The 14,305-nt window shown below is 44.1% G+C and overlaps 1 protein-coding gene across 7 annotated transcripts in view; it reads left to right on the top strand.

Moving 5' to 3' along the window:
- ADCK1 (aarF domain containing kinase 1) overlaps positions 1-14,305 on the top strand; it is a 79,547-nt gene that overhangs the window by 57,326 nt on the left and 7,916 nt on the right. For 5 of the 7 annotated variants that reach the window (XM_059819654.1, XM_059819653.1, XM_059819655.1 and 2 more), the window contains 2 exons: positions 1,276-1,434; positions 4,772-4,888. In XM_059819654.1, coding sequence (XP_059675637.1) covers positions 1,276-1,434; positions 4,772-4,888 — 276 coding nt within the window. The remainder of the gene's footprint in view (positions 1-1,275; positions 1,435-4,771; positions 4,889-14,305) is intronic. The other 2 variants (XM_059819656.1, XM_059819652.1) reach the window with 1 other exon arrangement.

Below are 14,305 nucleotides of genomic sequence, written 5' to 3'. Positions count from 1 at the left end.
AGTTTGGAACTGACATTTAGATAAGAGAAGTAGAGACAGGGGTGGAGAACAAACGTTTTCACACAGCTGAACAGGAGCAGTGATGGTTCATGAATTTATTTTTTGTCATACATTTAAATGATAGCAGCTTTCTCTGTGTACTTTAAATGTTCCTCCTGCAGTGCAGGAATTCCCACCTCAACAGTGGAGATCTAGAAAGGGAAACTGTCCAGGAACACACACTGACAAGTCTGTTTGCATTTACAGATGGATGTACAGAACAAGTAAGATAAAGAAGGACAGCAAAATGGATTGCATTTTTATGTTTTATTCTTGTTTTATGACTCAAGTAGTTAAAAAAAGCCAAACAACTTATTTTCCTTAAGATGTGGTCCAAATTGTCAGCTTGTGTAAATTTGTGACACTGGTAGAGAAACTGGCCCATCATTTGAACAGAGAGCATGCTTGGCTGCTGTGCAGCTTTGATTATGCCATGCTACTGCATAATCTTAGTTTTCTTCAGAAAGGACTGCCCATCACTTGCCCCTTAAATGCTGCTTTAAGCAAACGTTTCCAGGAACTTTTCAGCTGGGCTTTTCAAGGCCCTGTGCAGCTGATTACCTAATCCCATTTAAGAAGAAGGGGATGCCAGGTGGTGGATATATGATACTTAGAAAACATCAAGTCAGCATTGCTGAGGATGGTTGTGACTGACACTGAGGAGCAACTCGCCATCTGATCCCCACCAGAATTGTCCGTTAAAGATCTGTAGCCTACTACCTGTATCCAAACTCCACTGTATTCTCTAAACTGCCCAGTGGATTTTTTGTGCTAGCAAAATTCTTGCTCAGCAGTGGGAGAAGTAACATAGAGGTGACAAGTCTTACTTTAGATCTTCCTCTTCTGCATTATCTGAGGGCTGTTCGAATAAAGCCAAACAGTGACTTGTAGTATTATAGGACTCAGAAGAGAGTCGCTTCTGGACCATGCCCTTGGCCAGATCTGGCCATGTGGTCTATTCTTCAGGGCTTTGTTCTCTTACTTCTAGGCAGCAGGCAGCTGGGTTCCCTTTGGTGTCTGTGCCATCATTTAACTCCTAGATGTGCCTGTGTGGAAGGGCAAGCCAAAATTTGTCTTGCACGACCAAGGCATGCAAGAACCCTACAAGCACTTGGGGTGCAGGTTGGGTTTTTTTGTCTGTAAGTTAGAGGGAATGATCCTATCAAAACAGCACTGTGTGTAGCTGCGTGGCTTTGGAGCCAGGATGCAGCTGATTGTCTATTTCCTTGCTCTCAGGTTCTTCTCTTGGTTGTGAAGCAGATCTTTCCGGATTTTGAGTTCATGTGGCTGGTGGAAGAAGCTAAGAAGAATCTGCCCTTGGAGCTGGATTTCCTCAATGAAGGCAGAAATGCTGAGAAGGTTGCTCATATGCTCAAGAACTTTGAGTTTCTGAAGGTGAGGGAACACATATTTTCGTGTATGTATGTGCACTAATAGTCTTACTTTATGCGTCTTGTGCACCTCATTCAACACCTGGAGGAACCATGCAGAGGGAGGATGGAGTTCAGTCCCTCTGTGTTGTTCATCCTAGACTGCTCTGCTGATATGGAGAAACTGCTCTGAGGCATGCTTCCTCCTTGTGTTTCCTACTGTAGACATGGTATATTGGATGAGGAGTGATGGCTTGGGGCCAGCAGTCTCTGGAGCCTGCTACTCATTTTCCCAAACACTTTCTGAACTTGTCCAGAGACCTGTGAATTTGTCATTCTTTGCTGAGCCATCCGATGGTACCTTTTCCTGGGCTTTATCTCAATTGAGGTCAGGAAATGGACATAAACCAGAAAAGCTAGACTGAAGCCAATGATGTCAAGTAGGATTGGGGACACTGTGTAGCTCAGGAGGAAGCATGTTCACATGAATCCTTCCTCCTGCTAAAAAGCACATTCTCACCCTGGAATTGAGCGTACATCCTTTGTACACATCCAAGGCTAATGCATTCATGTTACCTTCATACACAAACTCAACTGCACCCATATTGTGCTCTTCCCCACTGACACTCTTACCCCACCTTCCCTGCTACACACTGACTAAGGTCACTGACAAATGTCTCAAGTATAACCAGAGATGTACACATCTCATTCTTGGAAAGACATAAGCTCACATCTTCAAACTCTCATGTGCACAAATCCTTTGGGGACATACAAGAGGCACAAGCCTCCACTGTGTGCATTCTGAAAGTCCACAAGTATGGTCAAACACACATAGTGCTGTGGGCACAGTCACTGACGTAACTGCATTTGCACATACACAAAGGCAGCAAAAAATGCACCCTCCTTTGGAATGTCCGGCATACACACATCAAAATCACAGAATGATAGGGGTTGGAAGGGACCTCTGGAGATCATCTAGTCCAGCCCCCCTGCCAGAGCAGGTTCACCTAGAGCAAGTGAGGTTTTCACCTCGTTTATGTAGAAGTCCCAAGGTGGAAGTGACAGGTGTCTGAAATGAGGTGAGTTTTTGTTAGACTTTACAGGCTGATGCATCCATTTTTTCCTTGCTTCCTCCATGCAAGGGCTATAATTCCTTGTCACCTGACTCTAGGTTTGGGGCAGTCCTTTTGGAGCCCAGTGGCAGCAGTGGCCTTCCCATAGACACAGATAGCTAAAAGCCACCAAGGCTACAGAAGGCCAAAGGCCAATGATTTTGCTGAGTGGGCGCTTATCAGAAGTGATACACCTTGGAGAGCTGTATCCGTTGCAGCTGTAACTAGGATACTGTGAAGTAAATCCCCATGGAGACAACCGATCACCCTCTTGCTGGGTTAAGGAGCTATCATGATATTAATATGTGTAACAATGACAAATGGCTTGAGATGGCTAAATAATGGGTCCTCCCATCTGACCTGCCAATTCAGAGATGTGTTCATCACCCAAAGGCAATGGAAGAATTGGGCTCCTGTATCATTAATTTTCCTAAACACGCTAGAAAGCTGAGAAGTAGATTTTGTGCTGTGAATCTGTTTGAGCTTTTAAAGCCAGAGATAAATTGTTTCCATGCACTAGCATTACAGCCAAACATCTGTGAGTAATTAAAAAAAAATCACTGAAGAATTTGGCTGTGAGTGAGAGAGACATCTCTGAGAGCATGGATAGTGCTTTACAAGCCCACTGACTTGCCCCTGTAAATCTTGACACAAGAATGAGTGTCATCTGAAATGATCTAAGGCAGCAGGGATCAATGAGCTAGATGGGCTGGGGAACTGTTAGTTTTGGAGTTGGTTTGCTTTCTCACCAATCTTAACTGCAAAGAATGGTCATCCAGATAAGCTGGGAAGGCTGCGAGTAACTGAATCCCCCTTGCCGATAGTGGATCCCTGGCATCAACATCTACACAAGGTTAACATGCAAAGTATGCCAGGAGTGTTGAATGGTGGGCACTGGAATTGCTGAGCAAGGGAGTCTTTGATCTAAAGCGGCACACACATGGCAAGGTCGAAGTGGGTGACATTGGGAAAGTGGTCTCTCTAGGACAGGAACAGTGGGGGAGGCAGACAGTTTGTGAGGGACTGAGACACTGCCAGTAGTTAGAAGCAGAGTATAAACCAAATACTGCTTGTTCAGGAGTTATGATGAGCTACAGTGGCCTGGCTGGTTCCCCTGGCTTTGGTCACACTGGATGGACAGCACCTCTTACCTCTTCCTGTCCTGCGCCAAGGTGCTGGACCCTTGCAGTGTGCGAGTCCTGAGTCCATGGCTGAGTCAGGAGGGTGAGGAGAGGGGTCTGCACAGCTGGCTCTCTCTTTACAGGATCCAAAAGGTGTATCTCTGTACTGGGGCACAGTAATGGGAATGGGTGGAGCTCCCTTACATGTTTGGCAAAATATATCTGTGTGGCTTCACCCATGCACAAAGGTAAATCTGGACAGCTTGGGAGACTGGTCAGCACAGTGACGTGAGGAATATCCAAAGGGAACTTCAGCAAAAGGGCTCTTGACAATAGGGACTTCAGCATAGAAAGAATTTGACTGGAGAGAGAGGCTGGAAAAGGGGGAGCCAGCCTGAGTGACACCTTCATCACTGCCTCCCTGGGTGACACCGGGCCTCTTACCGGTACCTCACTCAGCTTGATTTACTGCAGATTGAATGAAAAGTGCTTTGACATTTTACACTTGTCACTGTATCACGTTGGCAATAAGATAGTTAAGGGTCTCCCAGGGTTTCTTTGATAAGCCCTGTATTTGTGACACTTGATTTTTCTCCCAGTTCAACTGCAGATGCAAGTATGCAGGGTTTGTCAGCTCAAAGGCATTTGTGTTCCAAGGGGCACTGCGGAGATACAATTTATGACGAAGGCTTATCATTTTTAGAGCTGTATAATTGGGCCCTGTGCGTAGCAAACGAGATACAGTTCCTGTCTAAAGGAGCTGAGTGGATGATTCAGAAACTTGCAATAGGTACTAGTTAAACAGCCCAGCTAGAGGAGCTGCAGAGCAGATAAGAAAGCTCTCAGACATCAGTGGGAGTAGAAGGTGGTCAAAATCTTGTAGAGCGTGGCCAGAATTGTTGCACAAGGACAGATCCTGCTGCTGTTGAATTGGTGTGTTGTCCTTGCGCTCATTGCTGCTGTCTTGGGGAAGAGTCCGGTAGATGGATTTACCTCCCTTGTGCTCAGGAAAAAAACAAGTCCTCACTTTATCTTCTTCCATTTTTACTCCTTTTCTGGGTTGTGTGTGATATATTCTCCTTGCTTTCCCAGCCTGTTGTTTGACCTAACCCATCTGTTCCTGTTTCAGGTCCCCAGGATCTACTGGGAGCTCTCAACAAGGCGTGTCCTCCTCATGGAGTTTATGGAAGGGGGACAGGTGAACGACAGGGCCTACATGGAGAGGAATGGTATCAATGTCAATGAGGTAGCTTCTCAGCCATCTCTGAATTGGGCGTGGTGGGTGATGTTGACATCAACTGACGTTGATGCAAAATGGAGACTGACAGGACAGGAGGGGGCAGAAAAGGGAGCACATACAGATATGAATAGAGCAATCAATGAGACATCTCAGTTCTTGTGCTTCTGGGAAAAGTGCATAACCCCTTTTGGGGAACACTCTCCTGTGAGCTGCACAGCTAGAGAGATCTTCAAGGAGACAGATAGTGAAAGATGACCCTGCTCTTACATTGCATACACCCATGGTTTGTTCCAAGATGGTAGTTCCTGTTATCCTAAAAGAACAACTTCAGCTTCTGATTCTTTTTTTGTTCTTTCCCTCTCTTTCTTCTGCATTAACTTTCTCCTGGACAAATGCATGGGATGTAGCTTTTATATCCCAACAGTATCACTTTATGCAGGAGATATAAATCATAGGTCTTATATGATCACAGTTATTAGAGCGCTGGAGCCTCAGCCATGGTGCTTTGCATAATATTCTGACATGGGTTGTTTTCTTCTGCTTTCCAAAATCTCCCTTTTTCTTCTGGATGCAACAGTTTTCTTCTTTGCTTCTTGGTCCTACATTACTGTGTAGTTTTGCAGTCCTTCATTAAACAGCTGCCAGATTTCATCCCTACAGAGAAGTTACATTTCCCTGACGAGTGAAATAGTTTGTATGTGTGGCGTGAAGTCGGGAGAGCACTTTGGATTCTCTGTGGCTGAGAGATTCTTGAGGAAAAGAAGGTATTACTTCCAAGAAGGGCTGAGAAGATGCCGGGGGAAAGGGTTTGGAGCCATTGGACAGTGTGTCAAGCTACCCCTCACAGTCAGTGAGTGCTGATTGAGGCACTGCTCCTTGCTTTTCCCCTTGTGCCCTATCAATGAGCCTCAAAGCCGCACTTGGTTGACTGGCTATCAAAAAGCTATGTCAGAAAATCAATTGTACTTAATCTATCCATCCACTTACCTCTGAAATCTGAACGCTTCCTCTCTCTCTGCTCTTCCTCCTCTCTGCTCCCTTTCTATCCATGGCAAAGTTCATGTGGCATCAGTTAGAGACATGGCAAAGACCTCTCAAGGGAGCGGAAATGTGAGTTTGGTATGCCCCACAAGGAGAGAACATTTAAGTGTATCTTCTCAGCTGCCTCCTTAAGTCAGCATGCAGGTCTTTCTCTGCCTAAAGAGCTCAGCCAAATTAGAGGTGGAGGGCTGAGTAACTTGCCTGTTCACCTTTTCCTCTGCTCTTGCACCTCACAGAAGTCAATGAGATATTTTCTAGTAACCTCTGCAGGCAGATAGGCAGGCATCTTTTCATGTGTTTCTCCACTGGAATACAGGAAAGGAAGGTCTAAGGTTAAAGTAGTTTTTGAGACTGTCTTTCCATTGTAGTTGTGACAAGCAAGCCAACATCAATGGGTAATAGTGAATGATGCTCTCTTCCCTGCTAGATGTCTGGCCCATTTTTATTCAAGGGACTTCTTAAACGAATACAACCTCATCTGTAGATAGTGCAGTCTCTCTCCTTTCATGTCTCCATCAGGAAGTATTTGGAGCGTTTGGGTCACTGGTTTTCCTCCTCTGTCTCATGAGGGCATCACAGAGGTAATTGTCAGCTGCTCAGAGGTAGACACAATTCCTTCTCTGTGTCTGTTTTGTGCTGATGATCTTTCTTTGTATTTACCAAGGTCAGTGCCTCAATGATGCATCTGGTCTGCGAAGAGCACCATAGTGTGACTCTTGAGAACATGGTAGTTCATGGACTTTGCTATCAAGAGAGATTTTAAAAGCCTCGTCCATGGCAGAACACCCAGTCAGCTCCATTCACCTGGACAAGTCAACTGGTCAATAGCGAGAAAGTTGTTTCTTTGAGTGAGTTTATGCTATCCTTCTGCTATAAAGGTAGAGGTCAAATCTAGCCCGCAGCGCTCAGATGCAACAGTGAATATTCCTCAAGTCTTGAAACAGTTAGTCAGAAAGGCTTGTTTTGATACATTAGCAGGAGGACTCTTGAGCAATATACACATTCAGATTTTGAGCTGGGCTTCCTCACAGTCCTTGTACAGCAGATCCATTCTGAGATCAAGGTAGCTAGCATAGTGTAGCTCCCTGGGACTTTGGTTGCTTCTTCAATTTTCCCAGGCTGCTGGAGATAGCAAAGTTGTCTGGAGAAGCCAGGGGAAAAACATTCTTTGCAGTCTTCCATAGCTTTTTCCAGCCAGTCAGGGTGGAAAATTCAATGACTTCAGCCTTTCAGTGGGATATTTTGCTGCCAGTATGTGCCAAAATGAAGTAGAGAAGCAGCTAATTCCAGTTTTTCTAACTTGCAGAGGCTTTTGCTTGCAATAGGAGAGACTTAGTGTGAAAATTCAGCTCATTTTTTTGTTCTTCCGTGCCTTTGGGAAGGTCATTTTGTGATGTCTTGGCACAATAGGTTCCATGCAGCAATGAAACCACGTATTTTGCTGATTCTGAGCTGGTCTCTAGATGGCTAAGATGTAATTTTAAAAAAGTTGTCAACAGACTTCTACTACTGCAAAGTATAAGCCTCAGAGGTTTCTGGCAATCTGTCAGGTATAGGGTGTTACTCAGCTCAGTGGCAGGACTGAGTTTCTGCTAACTCTCTCAGTGCCCACGCTGAGCTGTTCTTTCTTCCTTTTCTCTCCCCACCCCCTGAAATTGATAATTAACTTTTACTGCTTGCCAATAAAGCAACAGTAGAAAGGAGGGAATACCAAGACTGTCAGAATCATGTGGTGGGGAATGAGGTCTTTTATTATGGCTGCAGTAAGATGAGGTAGGAGCAGTGCACACCCCAGACCTCTCCTCTGGCAAGGTGCAGCAGATGGGGACAAATATGACCAAGGTCCATTATCAGCTCCTGCTGTTGATGCCCTGGGTCAAGAACTGCATGGCATGGTGATGAAGTGAGCAAAAGGCAGCAGACACTGAAGGGAGCATGAGAAAGGGGTGGCAACCCAGGTTTCAAAACTATGACATGGCTTATAATATACAGCAGTTCTGGCTTTCAAGGATGCATTAGCTCCTTATAAATCACCTCAATCTATCTATCTATCAACCCCTCTATCAATCCCTCTATCGTCATACTCCATTTTGTTTTACTGGGCAGAGGAAGAGGATCACTAAGCAGGATTTCTCTTGTGTGATAATGCAGCCTTGAAAAGCAAGTTGAGCCTCTCTCCTCTAAATGGAAAGGATCCCTGAGGTGAAAGCTCCCTTCAAACCAGGTTACTGACATTTACTTAATACCATCTGTAGCAGGATTATCATTAAAGCTGCCCAAAAGCACATTAATCTCTCTGGATCCGTCCAAGCGCTGGATTGTAATGGCATTTAATCAGAGAAGCCTTTGATTTCTAAAGACAAGTGCAAACACTGAAATATCTGCCTGTGGAACAGTTACTTATTCATGTGCAAGTGTAGCTGAGGATGAGCATGCAGCTAGGATATTGACAGTGGGAGGGAAGCCTGGAGAGGGGACTTATCAAGAAACGAGCTGGCATGAATTTTGAGGGAAGACCAGGCCATGTTAGGGTTAAGAAGGGGACCACCTGGAAACTGGACTGTTCCTGTTTCAAGACACAAGAGCATTTACAGTCTTGATTGGGAAGATATATTTGGAAGAGGTAGGTAGAGCAGGGAAGGGGGGAAAAATAGACTGAGGGGCTCTCAAGATGTTTGTAGCATACTGTGTGCAGGAGGGAAGGAAGGATATCAAGGCTACTTAGAACATGGAATTTTAAAGAAGATGCCAAATGGCACAAATGCTCCTTTTGCACCCATTCTGATTTTACCTGATTCGTTTAGAGAGACCTTGTCTGTATACAAATCTTAATATTATCTCTGATCTGTTGCACGGGTCCTCCCTGTCCCTCCTTGTGGATGCTCTGCCTGTCTCCACAGAGGCTGCTGGATCAGCAGGCTGTGGGAGCTGCGGAGCTTACAGATGCACTCGTGGCATGTGCTGTATTGCCTCCAACTAACCAGCCAGCTCAGGTAGCCAAGTGGAGAGTCCCCCATCGATCACCCTGGCTTGGACTTGAGTCAGGGAAAGGAAATGGTGCCATGTACTTCAGCTCACTAAGAGCCTGGTCATGAGCCGTGGATGATTCAGAAGTCAGGAAAGTGTTTTGTCCAGCTGAGAAGTGAAAGCAAACTGCTAAGGTACTTAAGATGAGCTACTGTGCGCAATTATTGCCGTCTGTCACCCCATCCTACTGTGGCTTTTTGCTTCCTTCTGTTACTAAATGGGTTCTGCACTGGAACGGTACCTCTTAGGTCGATAAAGAGCCCAGCTACCTCCTCATGGTTGACAGCTTTGCACCTTGAAATATGCTTTCAGTGTGGGATTTACCCTTCTGCTAAGAGTCAGGAGCTTCTGCCTTGTAGCTGCTAAGATTTAAGTGGGATTTCCCAGGGTGGGATCCCTTTGTCAGCACAAGTATGGAAACCTCTGATGTCTCAAGTATTTGTGCTTATAACACTCAAATGTTAGATGAAATGGAGTATGGGGAAGAACACTGTTTCTGGGGAAAATGGCTATTCTTGCTCTTTGAACCTGCTGATTTAGTCTGGGGAGAGGTTTCCTTGAAGATTCTCCTACATTTCCTCTTGTCTGAAGCTTAATGAAAATTCACAAGGCACTGGTAAGCAAGGATAGTGACCTCCAGCATTTCTAGCTCCTGAACTGTGCAAAGACACCAGGTAAAAGAGTTAAATTACACACGAACCCATTTCTTACTGAAAGTCAGTCTCAAGCATCAGTGTCAATCAATTGCTTAAGTCTCAGCAAGGAAATAAGACTACATTTAAAGCCAAGGGAAAATGATATCCATGGCCATTTTGGGTCTGACAGAGATGCAAGAAACAATTAAATAAACAACGACTGATCTTCTCTACCTGTGTCCTTTTGAGAATCTGTAAAAACTTACCAAATTAGTCCCTCAGTTCCTTGGGCAGATGAGTCAGAATATTTCTCCCCACTTAAATGCTGTGGAAGATGGGGCATTGAGCAGGAACATAATTTCCTCAGTCCCCAATAGAGAGTACGGGCCATGCTAGGAGTACACTCCAGGAGTTCTAAAAACTATTCCTGTATCTTAATGACATCGTGTGTGTCCAGACATCACCTTGCTGTGACACTAGATCAGTGCATAGTGATAGTACTGCATTACAGAGCACTGTGTTTTGATCCTCACAACTGGATCACAGAGGGCAGAGTGTGAAATCGGATCTTGTGTGTGACTGTCCTAATCAGCTATGGACAAGAGCTATTTCAGAGCAGAGACAGAGAGCAGGCTCCAAATTGTAGCTGTCCTCCATCCACACCCTTTGCTAATTTGACACCAGTTTAATTGGGCAGGATTGCCCTAGCAGGATTAAGCAAACCCTTAGATGATGGCTGTAATAACAACAATGAAAGAAAGCAAAACCCCAATACACTCTTCAATCCAATTAACCTTCGATTAAGGTTCCAAAATCAATGCTATTATTTTGGCCTGAGGAGGTAATATTGAGCCCTGAGAAATGAGCTGCACAATGACCTTTACTTTTAATGAGATCACTAGAAGTTAGTGTCGCCATCTCTTAAAATAATTGGCAAATATTACAGCCAAATTAAGGCCAGAGACTAGTATCTGCTCCTGATCTAAAGAGACAGTCACAGGTGGAGGTGGGACAGGAAGGGATGATGCCCTATCAGGCAGTTTCATCTGGGATTTATCAGGGGCAGGTGGTGAAATCAGTGCTACCAGACCATGTCACAGGATTTTTTTCTTTGCCTTTCTTCTTCATGTCAGTTGGAGGCATGGTGCTAGGACCACTCCAGCTTCCTCACAAGGCCAGGAAGGTATCAGTTACTTTCCCTGGATAACTCAGGCTGGTTTGTTACATTCAGCGACCCATGTACATGGTATATGTGCTATCTTTTTACTGTAGAAGTGCTCCTAGGCTCAAATTTGCATGCATTCTTTCTTTTCTGAGAGGTTTCTTACTAACTCTTGTGTATTGGTGTTTGTAAAGATACTAATTTGTGATGGACTTTCCAGTGTTTTGTTATTGTCAGGTTACTCTGTCAGCTGGGTGTGCTGATTTGTTAAGAGGAGATACATACAGGGGCTGGTGTGTGCCTAGGAGTTGCTGCTATGGGGGTGTATGCCAGGGAATATAATATGGGTTCATCAAATGTAGCTCCTAGTGGATCATGCGAGCGTAACAGGTTGTCTAGGCTTTCAAAACTGATGGCAGCAACAGTTTGCAGCTGTGTATGTGTACAAGAAGAAATATATCACTGCTGCTGCCTATGCTACAGCTTGGAATCCTCTGAATTAGATGACAGAAATACAGCAGGTGTACTTGGTAAAATACTTGGTACAATGGATATGAGTAGGTTAACTAGAAAAGGTGGGGATTAGTAGGGAAACTGCAAAGTAGGTAAGAAAGTGATAGAGGCAATGGTGGAGAGATATTACCATAGTGGAGTTTTGTGAAGTTTGCTTTTGAAACTGATCGTATTTAATAAATTCAGTGATGACCTCGACATAAACAGAACTGTGTGAAGGAGGCTGTTGATGACATCAAGTTGGGAGGTTCTGTCATTGTAGAGGAGGACCAGAGTAGCAATAGCACTTGGTGGCCTTGAGGACTGAAGTGATAGAAGGGAATAAAAATGAGCAATACCAAGTGAAAAGCCATAGGCTTAGAAACTAGTAAGAAGAGTTTCTTAAATACGCTGGGAATTATCAGAGGGAAGTGACATATTTGAATTAACTTTGGAATATTAGTCAATCGCAGGGTAAGTGTACAGTTTTTACACAGTACGGTGACTGTGTAAAAGGCAGGTTGACTCCTAGGATGCATCAGATAAAGGAGCATCCTGTAGAAATGGGGCAGTATTTATGCTGAAAATTATTACTGGTGAACACATTGGAGTAGTAAATACTGGAGAGGGAAGGAACTAGTTAAACTGGAGGGTTATGTTAGCTAAGGAAATGATTTAAACTGGACATCATTAAAATTAGGCTGGGATTTAGGGGAAAGGTTCTGACCGTCTAAGGAGTGACTTTTTGGAACAGCCTCCAAAGTCATGCTTTCTGTCTTACTTATTTCCAGTGAACTTGACCAGTTTATAGAGAGACTATGTGATACTGTACAATAACAATCCTAATGTCTGCACTGCATTCTTAGTTTCTTCTGTATTGGCTTGTAACTCACGTAGGATGGTTTGTGACATGTAGCATCCTTGCCATATCGAGTACGTAAAATGAACTTCATGTTCTTGGGTTGGTGAAGAGTTACTCCAGGTCTGGCTGTTATATGTGTATCTATCACTCCATTGTTTTTGCCCAGGCTGCTGACTCTCCATTTTGTTGTCTGCAATCTGCTTATTCCTTAGCTACAGTTTTTTCAAAATGAAAACATTGGGCTGAGAATGTGCGGTTTGCCTGACACAGTGTCATGGTCATGTCACGTAATGTGGCAATGGCAGGTTGCTATTTGCATTGACTGGTGAGGCCACAGGCTCACTTGGTGACTGTAGTCGTCATATTCTGCTGCAGCACAGACAGATGAATTGAACTTCTTTTAGGCAATAACACACCTTCTGGCAATAGGCAAGGACATGCCTCTGGCCAGAGCCAGAGTCTGGTGTCATCCTGACATACCAAGTTCAGTTCTGCTTGCTGACTAGCATGGGTTTTTTTCTTATGTGTTATGCCTACATTATGCTATTCTTGATAACACCCCCTTCTGCCTAGTTGTATTTCTTGTAGCACATCCAATGCTACAAGTGCTTCTGCTTCCTTGCTATTCAGCCCTTCTAACATTGGTAGACTGCTCCTCCTCTGCCATTCCTTAGCCAACTTCAGAATCTTCAGCTCTTTTAATCTTTTTCCCAAGTAAATTGCTCCTAGATTCTGCTCATTTATTTGCTTTCTCTGAAATCACGCTGTGTAGTCTGCATCTCTCTGTTAATGAGGTGTCTGGATTCCAAGGTTGATTATTATTTTTTTTACGATGTGCAGCAGAACAATGCTGGGGGACCCTGGTGATGATAAGGTCCTCATTGTATCAGATGATAAACAGGGAAAGGAATGATGACCTCTCCATGTCATAACAAAATGCCTGTGTGTTTACTTTGGTCTTTGCTTCCGTAAATCACTGCAACCTTTTGTCTAATTTGTGATGCACCTTCACCCTGAGGTCTTGCACAGCCTAAACGCATGCTGAATTCCTGCCTTCTCCTGAGCAGGGGTTTTCACATGTTTGTTTTCTCATTTCACTTAACTGCATTCTTCCAAAGTGAATTCTGTATATGTTATTTATCCAGTGGCCTTCTCAATAAGGGTGGAATAAAGGCCCATAGTGATGAGGCACAGTACTGGAGAATTAATGTATATAAAGGTTTCATGTTTATTTCCTAAACTTTTTCTCTAGAAACATGAACACCTTTTGTCTGAATCATAATGGTAGGTCGCTATTCACATATTACTTTCTAAGCCCTAGAAATAACCTTCCTTTTTTGTTTAGAATTCGGCAGTATTGGTGCTTTCTGTCTTAATTTATTTTTTATCCTATTTTTAAGGTATGTCAACAGACAAAATATGCAAAAATACTTTAGTGTGTGGCACATTTCCATCTCTTACACTGGGTAATTTTTTTTTCTGAAAGTAAAAACTGTTTATATGCTTATATCATAAATCCCTGTAACATTCTGTATGCTAACTAAATTATACAGAATGCGTTCCTCTTTCTTAAAGAAGCCGTAAAGTCTAGTTTCAATTAATTAACTACTGCAGATACTCAAGGTTGCATGCTGGGGAAGAGGTAAATATAAGTACAGCAGGGAAGGAAGAGAAGATGGGGATCTTGCAGTGAAGATTGTCTTGTACCCATGACCCAGCCTGTGGATCTGAACAGGGCTGTGACCCCTCTGTTTTCATGGTAAGATAGGAAGATGAATCCTGAGCTGCTCTTGGGTTGCATCATGGGCTGCAAAAGGCTATGACCACAGATCTGTTTAGTAGCCTGTCTGCTGATGGTGACTCAGGAGGGGAGACCTTCCCTGCACTTGGCACCTACAGCCATGCCAAAAGATGCTGTTATGAGGGTGGCATGGATAACTTGGTGAGAGGTGTTTTTGTAGGATCCTTGGATATTTGACATTGGAAGGGACCTCAGGAGGTCTCGTATCAAACCTCCAGCTAAGGCAGGGTCAGCTATGAGGTCAGACCAGCTTATTCAGGGTGTTACCCAGTCAGGTCTTTAAAACCTCCAAGGATGGAGATTGCGCAACCTCTCTGGGCAACTTGTTCCACTGCTTGACTTTCCCAACCTATGCCATTACCACAGCACAGAAGGAGAATCTGCTCTCTTTGAAGCAGCCCAT

The sequence above is a fragment of the Gavia stellata genome, chromosome 7 (genome assembly GCF_030936135.1).
Source record: "Gavia stellata isolate bGavSte3 chromosome 7, bGavSte3.hap2, whole genome shotgun sequence".
In the NCBI taxonomy this organism is placed as follows: domain Eukaryota; kingdom Metazoa; phylum Chordata; class Aves; order Gaviiformes; family Gaviidae; genus Gavia; species Gavia stellata.
This window is presented reverse-complemented; position numbering and strand designations above follow the sequence as displayed.